At 33.9% G+C, this 24,067-nt stretch overlaps 1 protein-coding gene across 6 annotated transcripts in view; it reads left to right on the top strand.

Moving 5' to 3' along the window:
* The window catches only part of AP3B1 (adaptor related protein complex 3 subunit beta 1), a 271,317-nt gene that overhangs the window by 120,652 nt on the left and 126,598 nt on the right, over nucleotides 1-24,067 (top strand). For all 6 annotated transcript variants that reach the window (XR_001824965.2, XM_017527703.2, XM_017527701.2 and 3 more), the window contains exons 10-14: nucleotides 246-300; nucleotides 388-459; nucleotides 4,357-4,419; nucleotides 7,068-7,200; nucleotides 13,044-13,153. Coding sequence is in view for 5 of the 6 variants with exons in the window: in XM_017527703.2 (XP_017383192.1) it covers nucleotides 246-300; nucleotides 388-459; nucleotides 4,357-4,419; nucleotides 7,068-7,200; nucleotides 13,044-13,153 (433 nt within the window). In the remaining variant the exon portion in view is untranslated. The remainder of the gene's footprint in view (nucleotides 1-245; nucleotides 301-387; nucleotides 460-4,356; nucleotides 4,420-7,067; nucleotides 7,201-13,043; nucleotides 13,154-24,067) is intronic.

Here is a 24,067-nt window from a genome sequence, read left to right as displayed (position 1 = left end):
ACTTTATTATAAAATTTTTTTAACTGTTCTTTATGATGAATCACATCTAATTTATTGGTACTTTATAGTAAAAGTGCATTAAAAAGAAGACACACATCTAAAATTTACTAAAAACTTTTCAGCATTACATTTAAGAGTCTCATTCATTAAGAAATTATTGCTAATTCTTTTTCATTATTGTAGTGTTTACTCAAATATGTTTCATTGGAAAATATACCCAGTGAAAATTCTCTTCTGATTTCTAGGGAGGTGCAGTATATTGTCCTACAAAATATAGCAACAATGTCAATTCAAAGAAAGGTATGTACGTTCTGAACACATACTTTTAAGAGACACATGAACCTATTAGTATCATAATGTATTTATATGTTAATTTTTATTATCTAGGGGATGTTTGAACCTTATCTGAAGAGCTTCTATGTTAGGTCAACTGATCCAACTATGATCAAGACACTGAAGGTATGTATGCTTTCATTTTTTAGATGCTTTTAACACATTTATTTTGAAGAGATATTATAATAGCTTTTAGCATCTGCAGAATAGAGTCCTGCTTTTCAAAAAAACATCGATACAGTTAAGGGTTTTTCTTTATACTTTTCAATCTATATTATTATATACTATTTACTGAGGTACATTTTGATAATGTAAGTTTAAGCCATGCTACCTACAACTTGAATAACTTATAGATTACTGAAGGAGACAGGCATTTAAATAAATAACTTTAGGCCCAAGCACAGTGGCTCATGCCTGTAATCCTAGCACTTTGGAAGGCTAAGGCAGGAGGATTGGGATTGCTTGATGCCAGGAGTTCAAGACCAGTCTGGGCAACAAGTGAGACTCTGTCTCGACAAAAANAAAAAAAAAAAAAAAAATCAAAATTAGCCAGGCGTGACAGCTCATGCCTGTAATCTTAGCTACCTGGGAGTCTGAGGTGGGCAGATTGCCTGAGCCCAGAAAGTTGAGGCTGTAGTAAGCCATTGATCATAGCACTGCACTCCAGCCTGGATGATAAAGACCCTACCTCTAACTAACTTATTTTAGTATTGTATGTTTTAAGTGATATAGATACTTGAGTATTGTGAAGAACAGAAAGGTGGAGCTAATTCTCTTAGAGGTTTAGAAAAGATGATGTTTGGGTGGATCTTAAAAGAATAATATTGTGAAATTTTTTCTTGGTTGTCAGGTTGGTTGGGAGGTTGAAGGGTTAGAGTAGATGAAAAACACAATTTATGCTAAGACAAGGGATCATGAAAGAGCATTGTTTTCAGGAAGTAATAACTATGGTGTAGAACGCAGTTAGGAATATAAGTTTATAGTGATTAAAATAGTGTGATACTTAGATAGAAAAGTAAGTGGAAAGAGTAGAAAGGCTAGAAACATGCCCATACATGCAAAAATGTATTGTATACTAGAGGATATATTACAAACCAATGAGGAAAGGATGGATTATGGACTATTCAAGACTGTTCAATATTAGAATGGTGCATTATTCATATGAAAACTGAGTTTAATAATAAAGTCTAAATTATACCCTAATTCAAGGATATTTTACCAAAAATAAAAAAAAACTGGTATATAATTAACAAAAAGTGTCAAGGTCATGAAAGTTAAAGACTAAGAAACTGTTTTGGACTGAAGGAGACAATACAGTATGTGATATTGAACTGGATCCTTTTATTATACATCATTGAGACAGTTATTGAAACTTAAATGCATAGTGACAATTGTGTGAAAGTAACGCATCAGTCTAATTACCTGATTTTCTTATATTGTAGTCTGTTGGGACATGTGCTTGTTTATAGGAAATACATATAAAAGTTTTTGGGATAATGTAGCATCAGATTGGCAATTGTAGTCTCAAATGGTTCAGAAGAACAACAACAACAGTTCTTTGTCCTATACATGTAACTTTTTCATATATTTGAGATTGTTTTTAAAAAGTTGTCCAGCTGGATGCAGTGGTTCATGCCTATAATCCTAGGACTTTGGGAGGCTGAGGCAGGAGGATCACTTGAGCCCGGGAGTTCAAGACCAGCCTGGGCAACACAATGAGATTCTATCCCTACAAAAAAACTGAGCATGGTGGTATGCACCTGTAGTTCCAGCTACTTGGGAGGCTGAGGTGGGAGGATTGCTTGAGCCCTGGAGGTTGAGGCTGCAGTGAGCCATGATGGCACCACTGCACCTCCAGCCTGGGTGACAGAGTAAGACCTTGTCTCAAAAAAAAAAAAAAAAAAGGAAAAAAAAGTTGTCCAAAAAGTTAAAATATAGTGATCAAAATAAAAATTAAATGATAATCTGGGAAAAATATTCCTAATACATGTGTCTGAATAAATGATTTGTACCCAGAATATGTAAAGAACTCCAACAATCTGTGCCTTCTAATTGGAGCATTTGGGGTATTTAAAAATTTTTTTATTTCAATAGGTTTTTGGGGAACAGGTGATGTTGGTTACGTGAATAAATTCCTTAGTGGTGGTTTCTGAGATTTTGGTGCACCCATCACCCGAGCAGTGTACACTGTACCCAGTATGTAGTGTTTTATTCCTTACCACCCCCACCCTTTCCCCTGAGTCCCCAAAGTCCAGTGTATCATTGTTATGCCTTTTAATCCTCATAGCTTAGCTCCCACTCATCGTATGAGTGAGAACATACGATGTTTGGTTTGCCATTCCTGAGTTACTTCACTTCACTACAGTTACTTAGAAAGAATAGTAGTCTCCAATTCCATCTAGTTTCTGTGAATGCCATTATTTTGTTCCTTTTTGTAGCTGAGCAGTATTCCATGGTGTGTGTGTGTGTGTGTGTGTGTGTGTGTGTGTGTGTGTGTATAACATGTTCTTTATCCACTCATTGATTGATGGGCATTTGGGCTGGTTCCATGTTTTTGCAATGCAAATTGTGCTGCTATAAACATGCGTGTGCAAGTATCTTTTTTGTATAATGACTTCTTTTCCTCTGGGTAGATACCTACTAGTGGGATTGCTGGATGAAATGGTAGTTCTGCTTTTAGTTTTTAGGAAACTCCACACTGTTTTCCATAGCGTTTGTACTAGTTTACATTCCCACCAACAGTGTAAAAGTGTTCCTTTTTCACCTCATATATTATTTTTTGATTTTTTGATTATGGCCATTCTTGCTGGAGAGAGGTGGTTTCGCATTGCGGTTTTGATTTGCATTTTCCAAATAATTAGTGATGTTGAGGATTTTTCCATATACTTGTTGGCCATCTGTATATCTTTCTTTGAGAATTGTCTGTTCACCTCCTTTGCTCACTTGTTGGTGGGATTGTATTTTTCTTGCTGATTTGATTTATTTGTAGATTCTGGATATTAGTCCTTTTTTTGGTTGTATAGACTGTGAAGATTTTCTCCCACTCTGTGAGTTGTCTGTTAACTCTGCTGATTATTTCTTTTGTGGGGCAGAAGCTTTCTAGTTTAAGTCCCATCTATTTATCTTTATTTTTGTTGCATTTGTTATTGGGTTTGGGTCATGAAGTCTTTGGCTAAGCCAATGTCTACATGGGTTTTTCTGATGTTACCTTCTAGAAACTTTATGGTTTCAGGTCTTAGATTTAAGTCTGTGATCCATCTTGAGTTGAATTTTGTGTAAGGTGAGAGATGAGGATCCAGTTTCATTCTTCTACATGTGGCTTGTCAATTATCACGGCACGATTTGTTGAATAGGGTATCCTTTCCCCATTTTGTGTTTCTGTTTGTTTTATCAAAAATCAGTTGGCTGTATTTGGCTTTATTTAATGTAATTATTAATATGAATATATTTATGTTCACATCTTGATTTGCTTGTCTCTTTTTCTTAAGATTAAGTATTTTTTGTTAGTAATTTTTTTTTCATAAGCCCATTGGAGATTATACATTGTTTATATCTATAAATCCAGAAGAGAGAATTATAATGTCTGAGTATTTGGGATGGTAGGCTGTAGGAGAACAAATCAAAAGAATTAATTGGTATCTGGAAAACAGATGTATTAACATGGAGGGCAAATTGTTTTCTAACTTTACTAAAAGACAAAAGCCAAACTAGAGTAAATTGTTTAGGTTAATTAGATATAAATTGTAAGTTTCTATTGGAAAAACAACTAGTAAAGATGTTGGATTCTCCTTTTCTGAAGTTTTTTCAAAGCCTATTAATTGTCTAGTATCTGTTTGTAGACATAAGAAGGTAGACTAAGTTGGCCTGAAGGGCATAAGGGTGTAAGTTGGCCTGCCTTATCACATTGGTGACAGTGTGATTGTTAAAAGTAGAAGTAAATTTCCAATTAAATGCCTATACTCTATTAAATTCATCTTACTACCTTTGTTTTAAAATGTTTACTTTCTCTTTTTTCTACAATAGCTTGAAATTTTGACAAACTTGGCAAATGAAGCCAACATATCAACTCTTCTTCGAGAATTTCAGGTTTGTGTACAGTGCTAATTATAAAATAACTTCTAAAATATACGTTCAGTCTTAAATATGTATCTTTTGCTATCTAGAAATATGTAATTATTTACATAAAATAGTGATTGGGACAAGATTGACAACTAATAAATTTATAAATTTATAAGAATAAACATTAATTACATATTTATAATTTAAGGGAAACGACTTTCTCTTTCATATTTTCATAGACTGTGAAGGACTTTGGTTTATAACTCTGTCTTTGTTTGAAATTTTATTTCTGTTAAGAACTTCATCTTTTTGTGCTGCCAGCATCAGGAGTCCTTTCTATACTCGCAGTAATGAAAATGGCTTCATTTCTTACCTGGTTCTTTCTGTTTTATTTACCTATCACTATTTTTGACACTGCCCCCTTAGCCTCATATATAGCTCAAAAAAAAATTGTTTATAATTGCCCCACCGTTATTTTTTAAATTGCTTTCTAAATTTTGATTTGTTTCATTGTATTTTTATACCATATATACTGACAAATGAGAATCTTCTAGCTGTATTTCTCCCCAAAATATTACTCAAAAATTACTTCATGGACATCATACCCTTAATGATGGAAAGGTCATCTCTGAAGCCTTAGTGGTAGAGCACAGCAATAGAAAACTTTACATCAATATTATGAGTTTTACGTTCCATTATCTGTTTTCTTAACAAAAATATACCACATACTATGCGGTAATCACAGTGTTTTTTTAAAATCAACTTCCAGCTTTTAGAGATGTATTTTCTGCTATAGTTCTCCCATATGCTGATATTAAATTTCTTTTTAGCTATAAGACACTATATATACTATTTCTTTTTAGCTATGTGATTTTTAAACTTTTTTTTAACAGGACTATAGAATAATATGACATGTCCATAATTTATATTTTCATAACCCGGATTACTTTCATGTTGTGTATTTTTCTAGAAAATTCCTTAAACAATTAAGATGTCCTCAAAATACACTCATATTTATATGCCAGAAAATATAGCATCTTAAGTTCTTATTCAGTAATCTTATAGCTATAGATCATTGCTTGAATTTGATTTTCACTTTATTCTTATAATTTTATTTATTTAAAGTATTGGTCTTTGTGTTTATTTATTCTTGTTCCTTTCCTGTTGTCCTGTCTGGCCTCTTTGGGTGTTCCCTCACTGTCCACTTTTTCTTATATCAAGTCTCCTGGGATTGTAGGAAAGGAGACTTAGGTAATCTTATGGAATGTGTTGTATAGAGGGTACATACTAGACCTGTTTCAAAATATTGGTCATCTAGTCTTTCCATTTAATATCAGGATGTTTAATAAGATCCATTTTTCAGCCAAACTTTTAAGTATTTTTTTCATATATTCATTTTTACCACTCTCTAAATGTGTGCCTTCTTTAGATGTTTGTGTTATGCTGATAGTTCTGTGATGTTTGCTTTTAGTAACTTTTTGGGTAAAATAGGGAATGGTTCTAAAGACTCATAAATATATTTTTTTGGTTAAGGAAATTAAATAATCTATTTGGGAACAGTTTTAAATATAATTGGGCTTGCCTTCATGGAACTAGGAGAGTTGAATTAATTTAATTTATTTTTTCAACATTGAATCACCTTGTTGGTCCCATTTTTAGCAAATTTGTATTATTTTTAAAGATATCTTTAGATTTTCTCCTCCGTTTGTCATTTAGACACCACTTAAATGTATATACTTTTTTTGCATTTTTGATAACCATAGTGTTAATTTTCCATTGTATACTTCGTATTTGAGGTTGGGAATCTTTCTTAAAAATTTTAACTATAAATGACATTTCAATTTCATATATATGATATAAAATATAAATATGCGTATTAAAAGTACATTTATTTCTGTAAACAATGGAGGCTTTCCTCATTTGAAAATTAGGAAAGTTCTAACCAAGGTGAAATCCTCTAGGGCTATTGTAAATTTTATAAAGATCTTTTAACTTCCTGTTGTTAAATCAGTGATTTATTTCTTAATTTTTAAGTTTCTATATATACATTCTTTATAGTATGTTTTAAAACCATGCTTTTAAAAAAAATCCTATTTCAAAAGTATGGTATTTTATTTTATTGTAAACTGAGTATTTAAAGTCTTTATTGAAATACGCACTGTTAACTTTTATTGTTTTACAATCATTGTGATAGATTTTCAAAGTAAAATGTTTGTAAATAGCCTACTAGTCCCTTTCTTTCTTTTCTCCCAATTTTTAGATTTAGTATTTCTGAAAAAGTGACCCTTTTTTTCATAGATTCACAGATGCTGCTGGTAAATGAACTGAAACCTCCAAAGAGAGAGTTCTCATCATCTCTTTCAACCTTGCACTTAAACTAATTGCTGTCTTTGGGTGACTGCTCCCTACTATCTGTTTTGGAGTCTCAAGCCACTATGGCCACACATGAATGAGCCTGGCTTGAAGATGTGCTTCTTCTGTGGGCACATTCTTTAAGTAAAAAAAAAATCAAAACAAAATGAAATTAATCTACATTGTCACTTGGTCCTCATATTGTGCTTATGAGAAGTTTATGTATTCTGGAATTCTTATATGTTGACAAAGCTTAATATAATAGGGTTTTTGGATAACTTGATAATACCAATGTGTAAACTAATTGAAATAATATCTTTTAGACCTATGTGAAAAGCCAGGATAAACAATTTGCAGCAGCCACCATTCAGACTATAGGCAGATGTGCAACCAACATCTTGGAAGTCACTGACACATGTCTCAATGGCTTGGTCTGTCTGCTCTCCAACAGGGATGGTAAGTTCAGTTTCATTTTATTTTCTGTTGATTTATAATTTGGATATTCTTGGTATTATTTCCAAGTTGTAACCTTTTTTAACTTTGCATTTTAGCTTTTCCAGGTATATCAGTCGTATGCTCACAATAAGTAGCATTTTATCCTTGAAACACACATAAATATGCATATTCTGGGTTTTTTTTTTTTTTTTAAGTAAAATAGGTAGTTAACTAGCAGATTGTATTTGTTTTACCCCCACAGATAAAAGAAAATTTGTTTTACTTTATAATTTAATCACCTTGATTGTATCCTTTTTACTGCATTTTAATGGTATGTAAGTCATGCATAATATTGGTTCGCCTGCAGAGGGTGCTAAAAGCAGGCAAATGACTATAACATGGAGAAGTGACTAGATCAAAAAATATGTTTACTGTGTACCTTCAACATTTTTTTCCTCAGAACTTCACCTAATAATTTTGTATTCAAGATTAACCAGATTTAAAAGCCACCAATTTGGAGCAGCATCATGTTTTTAAGCCAAACGATATCTAAATGTTTGGCTTAAAAACAATATGTAATCTAGATTCCATATTGTTTTGTGGCAAAGCCTCAGTTATTTCTAAGGATAAGACTTTAAAATAAATGAAGCCACTTAGAGAAAGAAAGGAAAACAAGCCAACTTTACCTTTAAAATAATTTTATTTAGAGGACTTTTATTATAATTATGTATTTAATTACAATGAGACTTTTTTAGGAAAAGCATAATTTTCTGTGTAATATCATTAAAATTATATGTGGAATTAAAAATATACTTATGTCTATGTCATGTCTAGATATGGACATATATGATATAGCAGCCCATGAGATAAAACAACAAAATTGATTACATTTTATTTGAAAAATAACGTTTTAGTACAAGAATCCTATTATCCCTAATTATCTTTCCCCACATGTAGCTATCTTTAGAAAATAACATTGTTGAAAGTATTTCTGATGAAAAACATTGGAACAAAATTCTTCCCAGATAACATTGATTGTTGTTGTGAGTGTAAAATTTTAAACTTGCTCCTGTAAACTCAAGATATTATGACGGAATATTTTTCTACATGTAGTATTAAAACTCCAATGAAATGCTGAAAAAAATTATCAAGAAGATAGGTTTAAAAATTTTTTTGTCTCTATAAAGTAGTTAGTGGAGATAGGATGACAAATACCATTTACTCTATTTCTTTCTACTTTTAACAGTAATCCTTTTGTCTCTGTTTCTTTGTCACATGTTAAAGTGTGATTTTAAGAATGTGTTTTAAAGAAATTTTCCTGTGTTTTTAATAATGACTTTCTTTTTGACCAAATAAAATATACACCTTGGGAAAGTACCTTTGTACCATTAAAGATTATGAGCCAAGGTTTACCAGGGCAATTGTTCTTTTACAGTTTAGTTGCAAGCCAAAAGCACCGGAAATTAGCTAGAACACTGATTAGTTCATTCAAATGCAAAATGTATTTCAAATTTTCTCAATTTTATTTTTTGACTCTTTTTTTTTCTTCTCATGGAAAATTTCAGGCTTTGGATTTTAAAGCAGTTATTTCTGCCTCAGGTTTAATTTTTCAAAAAATATTTTTATTGACTTTAAAAGATAAATATTCTACCCCTATATCACTTTTAAGGGAAGACTAGATTGTTTCATAATTAGAAAATGAAAGACTAATATAATATATACTCTCAAAAAGTAGGAGGATCTACTAATTTAAATTTTGATATTTTAATGTTCAGGCATTTGTTTTGATAAAACTCAACCATGTTTTGTTTTGTTTTTTTTTTTCCTGCAGTTTCAATTTTAACAAACTTAAATTGTATTGTTAGATTATATTTGCATAATCATCATTAGCCCATAATACCTGATTAATTATCTCGTATTACATATGCTACACTATTTTTTGTAGTTTGAAGGTCTGGCTCAGTAAAAGTGAGAGATAAAACAAATGAGAATATTTATGTCAAAATTAGTAACATAAAAGAAAATCATAATATTTTTAACTTTAACATAGCCATCATGACAATAGAGCCCCTTTCTCTTTGTATTAAAAGATCACTTTTAAGAATAAACACTGTGAATAAAGCCTCAGTTTCTTTAAAATCTGTAAGATCTTTTGAGGCTCTAGGAATCTGTGATTCTTTGATTTTATATTGAAATGAATACCTCATTGTCTCTTCAAATAATGTATCCTTAAACCTGAGGGACAACATTTGGGCTCAATTGTGTTTATATATGTTTAATATATTTCTCCTGGACCTCTAGTTTTGTATGTGTGTCGTTAAGAACTTTTCTAAGCAGACTTGATGCTTGCCCTAGAACAGTCCATTGTTACTCTCTAAGATTAACTTGATAGATTTTTTTGGATCTTTAGTAAGAGAAATCTACATTTCCGTTGACTTAGGTAATTTATTTTAGGTAACATATTAGCAAAATTTACTTTCTTGAGTAACCTTATTGCCATCTACTCTAAATTAAAAGGATTGGGGCAGAAGACTTTGTTTTGTTTAGTTTTAAAAAATTCAGTAAGCATTTACTGAAGACTTAAATCAGTGTTGTGATCATGGCTCACTTAAATCAGTTGAGATATTTAATAAATATTTATTAATGAGTATATTAATAGGACATTTATTTAACTTATAAAAGGTTCCTGCCTTTATAGAGCTAATAGTCTATTGGAGGGAGATAGTAATATAAGACAAGTATATTATAGTCTTGGTGACCACTTACTTTCTTGCCAGCTATTTGCTTACATGTAGGACTGTCCCACCTATGTTGAATGTTGCGGCTATCCTGAGTAAAATACCCCAATCTACCTGTGCACCTGATTCTTCATTTGTAAAATGAGTATGATAGTAGACTGTACTTCTTAGAGTTAAGTCCATTAAGTTTTGTTGAGGATAAGGAGGAAATTAGGAAAAATCTAAAACATCGGATCATTTTGTGCTTCTGATAGAGTGGCACCAAAGTGCTGAGGCCTTTGGAAACCAAGAGGTAGCATAAAGGAGAAGTAGAGTGGAATTACCTGAGGGAACGAGGAGGCACCTGTGGTAGGCAGAATTATTGTGCTCCAAAGATGCCGAGAACCTGTGAATATGTTACCTTACATGGAAAAAATGACTTCACAGATATGATTAAGTCAAGTTTCTATGGATGGGGAGATTATGTGGATGGACCTGATGTTATCATGTGGGTCTTTATAAGGTAAAGAGAGAGGCAAGTCAGTCAGAAGATGTCAGAAGGTCAGGGTGATGTGATGGTTGGAAGAGGTCGTTGAACCAAGAAATGTGGGCAGCCTTGACAAGTTGGAAGGAGGAAGGAACAGATTTCCCATAGAACTTCCAGAGGGAACACAGCACTGTTGACAGGTTGATATTAGCCCCATAAGACCTATGTTAGACCTATGTTAGACTTCTAACTCTAGAACTGTACAATGATAAATTTGCATCTTTTTAAGCTACTATGTTTTTAGTAATCTGTGACAACAACAATAGGAAACTAAATAAGAGTTCCTAAAGATAAATGATGCCAAACACATATTTCAACCATAACCAATCCTGCCTTCTGCATGTAGATAATTAAGTTATACAACATTTTTTTCTCTTACTTAGGCTAGTTTTGCAACTGTGTGTTTTAAAAATATAAATTTGATATACTATGGATTATTTAAAACCACACTTACCAAATAGTGTTTTTCACGGTAATTACATAACCATTTATTTTTCTACTAGAATGTAAGTTTGATGAGGGCAGAATCTCATTTTGATTTACCTTTGCTTTCCTTATAGCATGCGGAGGTAATCTGTATAGAAGTAATACGTGCTTATAATAACATAGAACATATATAGATGGAATGTACATCCTAATTCTGAGTTTGAATTCTGGACAAAGTCATATAATTCCAGCGCATCTCTCTTTCTTCATCTTTAAAACGATAGTAATAAGGTACCTGCCTTATGTTATTTTGAGAAGAAAATGAAATTTTATGTCATTTTGTAAACTAAATCATTAATATTAGTTAGCTTTTAGTTAAATCATACTAGGTTTTTTTTTGTTTTTTCTTTTCTCACTCTGTCACCCAGGCTGGAGTGCAGTGTTATGATCATGGCTCACTGTACCCTCTACCTTCCTGGGTCCAGGTGATTCTCCTACCTCAGCCTCCTGAATAGCTGGTACTATAAGCACATGCCACAACTCCTAGCTAATTTTTTATTTTTTGTAGATATGGGGTTTGCCATGTTGCCCAGGCTGGTCTCAGACTGCTGGGTTCAAGCCATCCTCCCCCCATGGCCTCCCAAAGTGCCCAGTCAATATTAGTTAATTTATTATTCCTATGGATAAACAGGTAAACAGTTTGAAATACATATATTTACTAATGATTAGAATGATGAATTTTGTTTATATTCTTAAAGGGAGCTTCATAAAAAATATATTTCAGTAAAAAAGAGTAATAGGACACAACTCATGGTATTTCTAATATAATATTAAACTTTTGTGCTATATGCCAGGGGAATTCCTAATAGCCACGAAGCTGTTAATAAAAATATCAAAATAATAAGTAAAGACAATGTCTATTTATTTTTTTCACATCACTAGCATTAATAACACTTTATATTAAAGATTCATTCCACAAGGTCAGGTTCTCAGGTGATTTATATTACATTTCTTTACCAGTACCACCAAAAAGTAACCGGACCAGTTTTTTTGGCCAGTTTTGTATGATAACTCAATCCTAGAATCCCAGTTTGAGGATCTGCTTCCTATCCACTTCCAGTAGCAGTTGCTGTATTAGTTAAGGCACTGGCAAGAAACAGGTAGGATACTTAAAAGAGATGATTGAAACAAATTTAGTGAATAAACTATTCGTAAAGTATGGGCAGGATTAAGGGAAACCAACAAGGTATGATGTAACACCTAGGAGCTAACAGGCTATCAACAGTGGGAGGTCTTTACTATACCTAGGATTGAAGGGAAGGGGTATGAGGAGCTGGAGCAGTGACCAAACCCTGCAGGAGAGAGTCGCTCGCAGTACCTTCAGTAGGGAATTGCATGTGATACCAGGGAGAGGAGGCAGGCAGAGTAGGGATCCAGGATAATAAGTATCTCCCCACACCCCCGTCTCCTGCTGAAGCTTTCTATTGACTAAACACAGGTATAAGCCAGGGCCAAGGGAGTCTGGTTGAGGCAGTCTACAGGTGGGCCTCTTAGGGCACAGTGCTAGGGAGAGAAAGTCATAGTGGACTTACAGAACAAATAGAGACAATCCAGCTGACAATCCCACGCTTTCTGGCTTTGCGGTCCATACCATTTCTATAGTAACATCTTTCTTACTATCACTAATCTTTACTACTCACTTTTCTGGGCATTTCACTTAAGGATTTTTTTTTTCCTTTTCTTAGTTTTCTGTTTTCTACAGAATAGGGAAAATGTTGTTTAGATTGTAGATATTTGATTTCTACTATATAATTTATAGGAATAAAAGAGCAATATTTGAGGGCTCTGGTTAAAAGGCAAAGACATAGATCACTACGATAAGCAGCATAATCCAACCTCTTTTGCTTTCTTGACCTAAAGATGCAGAGATAAGAAAGGAATTGCAGAAGCTAGGAGACAACAGCAGAGGTTAGAAATTAAAGTTAACTCTTCCAGTTAAGACTGATCTTCACCCCTCAAATTTGGAAGTGTACTCATGGTTATACTTTTTACATAGTCTTTTAAGGCATGTATTAAATAGAGTGTTTTTCTAATTTAAGTTTACATTTTACCAAGCATATTGCATTTGAATTGAATTATACATATTTAGTATGAATAATTTCTATCTTTTTCAGAAATAGTTGTTGCTGAAAGTGTGGTTGTTATAAAGAAATTACTGCAAATGCAACCTGCACAACATGGTGAAATTATTAAACATATGGCCAAACTCTTGGACAGTATCACTGTGAGTATCAATTAAAGAGATGTGTGCTGAATTTTTTACAATAAGTTGTAGTTTTGTTATAATAAATGGTCAGCCTAAAGGGTAGTGGTTAGGAGAGCTGAACTATCTGGATTCCAATGTTGAGATTCTAAGATTTCTTGCTGTTATAGGAGGGAATTACAAATCTGAATAGGGGAAGGATAGAATGAGCCTTATAGTATTAGATTGGAATTGGAGATAGCAGTGTGGGTTTTATATATCAATAGCTAGATGTTGGGTAAGTATATATGCATGTACATGTATCATAAATTAAATGAATATACAAACATCTCTTTCCCAGATCTGTCGTTTGAGAGGAGTTAGAAACAATACCAGTGAGCACACTTTGTGCACAGATCTTGGTTTTTTTAAATTGAGGTATAATTTTATAATACCCTTTTGAAGTGTATCATTGGTTTTTGGTGGACTTGTAAGTTGTGCAACCATCACCAATATGTAATTGCAGGACATTTCCATCATCCCTTAAAAAAAATTCCGTATCTGAGACTCTCCAGCTTCCCTTTGCTCTATCCCCTGGACGCTACTAATTTACTTTTTTATCTTTATGGATTTGCCTTTTCTAGACAATATGGAGCCTTTTGTTTCTAGCATCTTTCACTTAGCATGTTTTCAAGGTTTATGCATATTGTAGATTATAATACTTCATTCCTTTGTATGGTAGATCTTAGTTTTTAAATACAAATCTTGAAGGGTAGAGCAAGATGGCCAAATAGAAAGCTGTACCAATTGTGCAGGAACACCAAATTTTAGCAACTAATTACACACAAAAAGCAACATTGTAGGAACCAAAAATCAGGTGGGCAATCACAGTGCCTGGTTTTAACTTTATATTGCTGAAAGAGGCACTGAAGAGGGTAGGAAAAGACAGTCTTGCATTGCCAATGCCACTGCTCTTCCATCCCCTGGCAGAAGCAGAGTGGCATGGAGAATCTCTGCACTTGTGAGAGGGAGAACACAGGGAAGAGAGCAAGAGTTTCTGCCCGGTGATCTAGAGAATTCTCCCAGATTTATCCAAGCCCACCAAGGTGGTACCTCTACTAGTTTGCAGGAATCACAATATTATTGGGCTTGAGGTCCAAGTCCCTTTGAATAACCTGGAAAGCCTTCTTAAGTAAGATAGGCACAAACAAGCCCAGACTGTGAAGACTACAATAAATATGTAACAATGCCCAGAAACTGATGAACATCTATAAGCATCAAGACTATCTGGGGAAATAAGACATCACCAAATAAACTAAGGCATCGGGGGCCAATACTAGAGAAACAGAGAGATACATGACCCTTCAGACAGGGAATTCAAAATAACTCTCTTGAGAAAACTCAAAGAAATTAAGATAACACAGAGAAGGAATTTAGAATTCTAGCTGATAAATTTAACCGAGATTGAAATAGTTAAGAATAAAGCAGAAATTCTAGAGTTGAAAAATGCAGTTGATATACTGAAAACTGCATCAGGGTCTCTTAGTGGCAGAGTTGATCAAGAAGAATTAGTGAGCTTGAAAACAGGCTCTTTGAAAATATAGTCAGAGAAGACAAAAGAAAACAATAGAAAAGAGTGAAGCATACCTACAAGATCTTGAAAATAATCTCACAAGGGCAAATCTGAGAGATATTAGCCTTACAGAGGAAGTAGATAAAGAGGTAGGGATAGAAAGTTTATTCAGAGGAAGAATATCAGAGAACTTCCCAAACCTAGAGAAAGATGTCAGCGTTCAAGTACAAGCAGGTTATAGAACATTAAGCAGATTTAACCCAAAGAAGCCTACCTCGAGACATTTAATAATCAGAATCCCAAAGGTCAAAGATAAACCAAGGATCTTAAAAGCAGCAAGAGAAAAGAAACAACATACAATTGTACTCTAATACATGTGACAGCACACTTTTTAGTGGAAACCTTATAGGCCAGGGAAGAGTGGCATGACATAAAGTGCTGAAGGAAAACAACTTTTACCCTCGAATAGTATATCCAGTGAAAATATCCTTCAAATATGAAGGAGAAATAGAGACTTCCACAGACAAACAAAAGCTGAGGGATTTCATGAACACCAGACCTGTCCTACAAGAAATGCTAAAGGGACCTCTTCAACCTGAAAGAAAAGGATGAAAGTAAGCAAGAAGAAATTATTCAAAGGCACACAATTCAATAGTAATAGCATGTACACAGGAAAGCAGAATATTATAAGACTAGAATTGTGGTGTGTAAAATACTCATGTCTTGAGTAGAAAGACTAAAACATGAACTGATTAAACATAGCTACAACAACTTTTCAAGACATGGACAGTACAATAAGACATAATTAGAAACAGCAAAAAGTGAAAAAGCAGGATAGAAATTTTATTAGTTTTCTTTTTGCTTGATTGTGTATGCAATCAGTGTTGTCATCAGTTTTAAATAATGGATTATATGAATAAGATAGTATTTGCAAGCTTCATTGTAACTCTAATCTAAAAACATTAAATGGATACAGAAAAAAAATAAACAAAAAATTAAATCATACCACCAGAGAAAACATTAAAAGGAAAACAGGAAGAAAGGATGGAAGGAAGAGAAGAACACAAAACAACCAGAAAACAAATAACAAAATGGCAGGAGTAAGTCTTTACTTATCAATAATAACATTGAATGTAAATGGACTATACTATCCAATCAAAAGACTTAGAGTCACTGCATGGATAAAAAATCAGGACCCAATGATCTGGAAGCACACTTCACCTATAAAGATGCACATAGAATGACAATAAAGGGATGGAAAAAGACATTCCATGCTGGTGGAAACCAAAAAAGAGCAGGCATTTCTATACTTACATCAGACAAAATAGATTTCAAGACAAAAAGTGTAGGAAGATACAAAGAAGGTCATTATGTAATGATAAAGGATCAAATCAGCAAGAGGATATAACAACTTTAAATATATATGTCCCCAAAACTGGAGCACCCAGATATATAAAGCAAATGTTATTAGAGCAAAGGTAGACCTCAGTACAATAATAGCTGGAGATTTCAACACTCCACTTTCAACATTGGACAGATCTTCCAGAGAGAATATCAACAAAGACGCATTGGATTTAATTTGCACTAAACACCAAATGGATCTAATACATATTTACAGAAAATTTCATCAAAGAGCTGCAGAATACACATTGTGTTTCTCAGCACATGGATTATTCTTAAGGATAGAGCATATGTTAGGTCACAAAACAAGTCTGAAAACATTAAAAAAATAATAACATCAAGCATCTTATCTGACCAGAGTGGAATCAAAACTAGAAATCAGTAAGAAGAGGAATTTTCAAACAATACAAACATATGGAAACTAAACAATATGTTCCTGAATGACCAGTAGGTCAATGAAGAAATTAAGAAGGACACTGAAAAATTTCTTGAAACATTCGATAATGGAAACTCAACCTACCAAAACCTATGGGATACAGCAAAAGCAGTACTCAAAGGGAAGTTTATAGCTATAAATAAGGGCCTACATCAAAAAAGAAGAATAACTTCAAATAAATAATAAATAATGATGTATCTTAACTAGAAAAGCAAGAGCAAATCAAACCCAAAATTAGTAGAAGAGTTAATAAAAATCAGCAGAACTACAATCGGAGATGAAAAAGGAGATGTTAGAACTGATACTGCAGAATTTCAAAGGATCATTAGTGGCTACTATAAGCAACTATATGCCAGTAAATCAGATAATCTAGAGGAAATGGAAAACTTCTTAGACACATACGACCTCTCAAGATTGAACTATGAAGAAATCCAGTATCTGAACAGACCAATAACAAATAACAAAATTGAAACCATAATAAAAATTCTCTCGGTAAAGAAAAACCCAGGATCCGATGGCTTCACTGCTAAATTCTACCAAACATTTAAAGAAGAACTAATACCAATTCTTCTGAAACTATTCCAAACAATACAAAAAGAGGGAATTCTTCCCAAATCATTTTATGACATCAATATCATCCTGATACCAAAACAAAAAAAAAAAAAAAAAAAGAAAAGACAACTACAGGCCAGTATCTGTTGAATATCAGTGCAAACATCCTCAACAAAATACTAGCAAACTGAATTCAACAAAACATTTAAAAGACCATTCGTCATGACCAAGTGAGATTTATCCCAGGGTTGCCAGGATGGTTCAACATTCATAAATTAATCAGTGTGATTCATCATATAACAGAATGAAGGACACAAACAAAAAATGATCATTTCAGTTGATACTGAAATAGCATTTGATAAAGTTCAATATCCCCTCCTGATTAAAAAAACCTAGAAAAACTGGGGATAGAAGGAACATACCTCAATATAATAAAAGCCACATGTGACAGACCCACAATTAGTATCATATTGAATGGGGAAAATCTTAGTCTTTTGTCCAAGCTCTGGAACACAACAAGGATGTCCACTGTTACTCAACACAGTATGAAGTCCTACCTAGAGCATTCAGACAACAAGAAGATATAAAGGCATCCAAATTGGAAAGGAAGAAGTCAAATTTCCTTGTTTGCAGATGATATTATCTTACATTTGGAGGTATTTTGGGGTATAAGAGCATGCCTAAACTTTACCTTTGTTAGTTAAGAAAATGAAGTGTGGCCAGATGTGGTGGCTTATGCCTGTAATCCTACCACTTTGGGAAGCCAAGGCAGGTGGATCACCTGAGGTCAGGAGTTCAAGACCAGCCTGGCCAACATGCTGCAACCTCATCTCTACTAAAAATACAAAAATTAGCTGGGTGTAGTGGTACGTGCTTGTAATCCCAGCTACTCAGGAGGCTGAGGCAGAAGAATCGCTGGAACCTGGGAGGTGGAGGCTACAGTGAGCTGAGACCACACCACTGCACTCTAGTCTGGGTAACAGAGCAAGACTCCTTCTCAAAAAAATAAAATAAAATCTATGTGTTTACCTAGAGAGATAGCTAACACAAATGTAGTAAAATGTTAACATTTGGGGAATCTAGGTGCAGTGTATCCAGAATTATTTTTACTCTTCTTGTAAGTCTGAAATTATGTTTTTTTTAAAAAAAACCCAATAAATATTATTAGTTCCAACTCCATCACTTATCAGCTCTATGTCCTTATGTTAAAGTGTCAATGCCTCACTTGTCATGTGTCAAATGGTGATTGTAAAAGGACCTACATTATAGTATTATTATAGGTGTTAGCTTAGTTATGCCCTTAGGACACTGGCTGGCACATAGTAGTGCTATTAAGTCATTCTCTCTTACTTTATGCTCTTCTTCCCTTTAAAACCAAAGTTTTTGAAAGAACTATCTGCAACAAATTTTATTCCTTTGACTCAAGCTCCCTCCTCATCCCATCACAGCTGGATTTTGGCTCTCCAGCATTTCATTAACTATGTCTTTCCCAATGTTGCTATCTCCTTCTTACTAAATCCAGTGGGTACTTGTCTGTCCATATCTCCCTTGATCTTTCCTTAGCATTGGACTACATGAACTACTTCTTCCTTTTTGAAATAGTCTCTTCTCATGGCTTCTGTAATTTTTCTCTTCTTCCATTATTTCTTCTCCATTGTGTTTGCCTTTTACTATGCCTTTTCGTTGAGTGCTGGTTAATGTTTTGTCAACTTATGTTCTATAATAAATGCATTTGTAGTTTAGGGAGGAGTATATTATTTCTTTCTTTGAAGATGGCTTAATTTATATTCTGAGTCTCTTCAGAGGGATCGTATTTGTATAGTCAAAGGTAACAGATCACAAGATTTAGAGCCTACTAGTCAAGACCAATTTTAAATATCTCTGGTGGCAAAATTTCTTTCCCTTAAGGTGTTAGTAAAGCTTGCAGGAAGTTACACATTTATCTTAAAGCTAAAAATAACAAAATAATAGGATTACAGAAGTAATTTAGCATCTGAGCTTCCACCCCACCTCTCAGCAGAGAGTTACTTTGTATTCATATTTGTTCTCACTGTTGATTCTAATAATCAATGCGGGGCTTCTCATTGAAATTGTTTATGAGAGATGTAGGGGTTAAGAGAGTAATTTGAAAACCAGATGACTTGGATTCACATATTGTCTGTACCTTTTACTAGCTTTATGAACTTAAGGAAGTTACTTGACTTCTCTGTGCTCTAGTTTCCTCATCTGTGCGATGGGGATCATAGTACTTAGAACCTTAGAGCTCTATTTGGTGGAATAAATGAGTCAATGCATGTGAAGCACTTAAACAGTGCTCAGTGTAAGCTGTTATTAATGGCATATTCAACGTTTTGGAAGAAGACAGACTATGATAAGATTTTAATTTTGTAAGCTTTCTTATTACCTCTTTCATATTTTACTTATTGAAAGTAACTTCAATAGGGCATATCATTTTCCAGGCAATATTCTAAGTACCTTAAAGATATAAATTATTAATTTTTAATAGCAACACTTCGATGAAATTTCTCTTAATATTCCTATTTTATATTTAAGAAACCTGAGGCACAAAGAATAAGTTGCCCAAAGTCACATAGCTAGCAGGTCTGCTTTCTTAACTAGTGCATTATGCTGTATCTCACTTCCATTTATAATCTCTCTTTTTAAAAATTTCACTTTATTTTTATTCGACAAATAGTTAATTGTATTAGTCTACAGAGTCACCTGTACCTTTTCTGTATTTGGTTCACATACCTAATCAGTGACCGAGCCAAAATTTTTTTATTATTTCCTTTTGCTTTCCCCAAATCATTGAAGAATTGGGAATCAGAGTGACATGGTCAGTGTCTACCCCAATGTGGAACAGATGTTTGACATATTTTGATGGGAAATGAGAGAGTAAGCTTTTTTTCTCAAGGCCACTGAAATGGACATCTAGTATTCCTATCTACCAAACATCAAAATTCAGTCATGTCTTTAGTCATTTAACGACTATAAATACCCCTGCTCATATTTAGTTACCTCCTACAGAAGCCCCCAGGAAGAACCACTTGTCTAGCCAATAACTAATGAACTAGCACAGCGAACTCTAGGTGGAAAAAGACAAGAAGAGAGAACTCTAGATGGAAGAAGACAAAGAAGAGAGATATATACATGACTATATATATATATTTATACACAATCATTAGGTTGGTGCAAAAGTGGTAAAAACTGCAGTTACTTTTGCACTGACCTAATAAATGCATAGCAGTAGACTAGAAATGTCTAACCAAAGTGCGAAATTTGAACTCTTGATAAAGAAGGGGACATAATATAAAGAAAATTTTAATAACCTAGAACTAAAAGCATTGAATAGCCAGGAAAACTGAGGAATGAGATGAAATGGAGGTCAGAATAAAAGGATTTTGCAGGTTTTATAGGAGGAAGAGCGTGGAGGGAAGTGGAATTATGATATTCTCATCTTGTGTTAAAAAGTGGTAAGATAAAAATGATTATCTTGAGGTGAAAGCAATGGGATTAGTGGGGGAAATATTTAATACCTTGTTTACAAGTAATGGTAGAGAAGTATGTGTCTGATTATGAGAAGGAAATAGGAATGTGGAGTTCTGTATCCCCAGACTTCTTGTGCAAAATTTAGTTAACACTTGTGCTAGTCAACTTGTTCTGGTTCTGTTTAGAAAGGAAGAGGCAATTATAAGTACTAGGATTTCAGAAGAGTGCAGCTGCTGTGTATAAAACCTGTAACAGGGTATGAGGCCTGGATCTGGCAAACCTTAGGCTTTCCTGGAAGAAAACTTTCTTCTATTTCAGTATATCCCTATCTGGGGTTATAGAAAATGTTTTTGATGTGTCAACTTTTTTTTTTTTTTTTTTTGCTCTGTCACTCAGGCTGGAGTGCAGTGGCATGATCTCCGCTCACTGCAACCTTTACCTCCTAAGTTCAAGTGATTCTCCTGCCTCAGCCTCCTGAGTAGCTGGGACTACGGGTGTGCACCACCATGCCCGGATAATTTGTGTGTTTTTAGTAGAAACGAGGTTTCGCCTTGTTGACCACGCTGGTCTCAGGTGGTCTGCCTACCTCAGCCTCCCAAAGTCCTGGGATTACACGGGTAAGCCACCGCACCTGGCTGATGCATCAGCTTTCTCAACAGTTGCTGGACTACAAGGCAAATAAATAGGTCTTACAGCTGTATATAGCAAAGCTTATTTTTTTAGCTTTTGTTTTTCTCAGAAGATAACCATTAACAGATACAAAAATATGGTGAGACTTCATTATTCATAAAGGAAAATAAGGAACGAATAGCAGCTTTATGAAGCCAGAAAACATATAAGAGGAAAGAAAGAAAACAAGTGTAAAATAAATAATAAATGTTAAAAATTAATAAAGATGGAAGAAATAAATATTTGTCATCCTGAATATGAATGGACTAAACTTTCTCATTAAAAGACAGACTTACAAATTAGAATGAAAAACAAAAACTAGCTACAGGCCATTTATAATTAAAGCACCTTAATCAAGTGATAGAGGTTGAAAATAAGAAGGTAAGGAAAGAGACATTAAGCAAATATGAACAAGAAGGTGAGATTTACAGTTAATTAAAAGCATTTAACAAGATAAAAAGGAACATTGTAAAATGAAAAAAAGGGTACTTGTAAAGAAAGTAGTAAGTACAAACCTATTTGCACAAAAATTATGGCAACCAAATAAATATGTAAAGGAAAAATCTATTGAAAATTCGAGGAGAAATTGATAAAATAGTTACAATTAGTGACTGTAATGTATTGCCCTCATATTAGATATTCCTAGTAGACAGTTGTAAGAAAATTAAGTAATCAAAAACTTATTTAGTAATTATAGCTAAAACCTTATATCTCTTGAACAGATAATACCCACCTTTAGGAATATATCCATTGAATATTTTCAGAAAATCAAGAATATATTTAGCATAAAGAAAACTTAAAGATTTTGCATTCTTTGAGCTTAATCAATAAAATTAGACTTAAATAATTTAAAAGGGTATCAGACCAATTGTAAAGTAGGAAATGTACCTTCAGATTAAAGAATGTGTTTAAGGAAGAAATGCAAGCTTTTTTCTGAAACTCAGGAAATAAAATTTTTTTTTTCAAATTGTGTGGGACATGGCTAAAGTTATAAAGGTCACCATTTTAAAGTATAGGAATAAAAAATAAAAGAACTTGGTCTTTCCTAAGAAATTTGAAAAAGAATGACGAGACAAAACATAGGAATCAACATTAATTTTGTAAAATAGAATACAAAAAATATATATAAATTGAAAAGTATGTGTTAAATCTGGCCTTTTGGAAAGAAAATAAAGCAGAAAATTCCCTTCTAATTATGATGAAGCAGAGAGAGGAAGTAAAAATAGACAAATCTAGAATATGATAATAAAAGAAATTAAAATAATTACAAGAAAGCTCCATGGAATTCTGAGTACACATTTGAACTTTAGGAGAATGAAAAGCTGATAATTAGTTGTTATTGCTCATCTAACCTATCTGAGGAAGCTGAAGTGCTTGAAGTGGGACAAGGAAGCAAGAATCAAAACATCTTGTTGTGCAAAACCCTCAAAATGATCAGCCACAAGCTACCCCAGGAGAAGGGGGTAAGGGATGTAGCAGACATAACTTCAAAGTCAGGAAAGAAGAATGATCGGATCCCCAGAATCTCTCTGTTCCAAATCGTCAGGAGAGCTATTCATACAAGAACAATGGCCATGTGGAAATAAAAGCAGTGTTTTATTAATCTGACCAAGTCCTGATAACTTGTAAGTGTGAGCACGTGAATCTAAAATGTGACTATTAAAATAAGAGCCTTAAATGAGACCTCTATCCGCCTGAATCTCTACCTATTTTACCCTCAAACGCTGGAGTGTTATTCTAAAACACAGCATCTTAGGAAAAGCCAATCTGTCCAGTGTCTAAGGACAAGGGGTCAGTATTGAGCATGCTTTTTCCTTCAGTGCCTGAGCCACTCTATTAGAGAAGAATCCAGGGTCCGTCTTTCCTCTGGAAGGAGAGAGAACAGAAGTGATAGCAAGACCTCTTCCCACCTGGCCACATTACCTATCCTTAAAAGAAGAGGTGAAAGAAGTGGGAAAATGTCCCACTATACATGGACTTGGGAACAGGCAAGAGGATGGCTTAGATCTGTTCTGAAAATCTGGCTCTTGGGAAAATGGCAGGAGGCACTAGGGAAGCCATTGCAACAATGTGGCAGACAAACAGGATGAAGGCATAATCCTTCATCTGATTAATAAGTAAATGTGACCTCAATGAGGTGAAGTTACTTGCCTCCTTGATAAACACCATCAGTCTGGGATCAGAACAGGTCTTAATAGCTTGCTAGCCAGTATTCTTCCTAGTTTACCACACTCATTTTGTTGCTACCCAGTGATCCAGTGTGAATTTTGGATTCAGATTTGGAGTTCTGATCCTAGTTCCACCACTAACTAGCTGTGAGATGTGGGCAAGTTTCTTAACCCCTTTGTTACCCTAGTTTCCTTATGTATCAAGTGCAGATCATAGTAGAGCATACTTCATAGGGCCTTGGTGATGAATGACTGAGAAAATACGTAAAGCTCTTAAAAAACAGTGCATGGCACATCGTAAGAGCTCAATAGATACTAGCTCTGCAATTTGTTTTGAAGAAATAACAGATGTTATCATATTCAAGGCTTTGTTTTCATTGGTTATAAGTGGCTAAGTTGAAAATATAAAAACTAAAGTTTAAGTGTATTTTATATTTTGAATTCCGTCAAATCAAATAGTCTTATGTCTGTAGTGCATTCGACTTACATGTTCTGATTGTGAGTATTCTGTCCTTTGGAGTATCCTTCATTTGTGGTAAATACTGGTTTTGGAGTTCTTCTAGAATAAAATGCAGACTATCAGCTGGGCGTGGTGGCTCACGCCTGTAATGCCAGCACTTTGGGAGGCTGAGGCAGGAGGATTGCTTGAGCCCAGGAGTTTAAGGTTG

Source organism: Cebus imitator, unplaced genomic scaffold, assembly GCF_001604975.1.
Source record: "Cebus imitator isolate Cc_AM_T3 unplaced genomic scaffold, Cebus_imitator-1.0 Scaffold50, whole genome shotgun sequence".
Lineage (NCBI taxonomy): Eukaryota > Metazoa > Chordata > Mammalia > Primates > Cebidae > Cebus > Cebus imitator.
The sequence above is the reverse complement of the archived record's forward strand: the minus strand, read 5'-3'. Positions and strand labels throughout refer to the sequence as shown.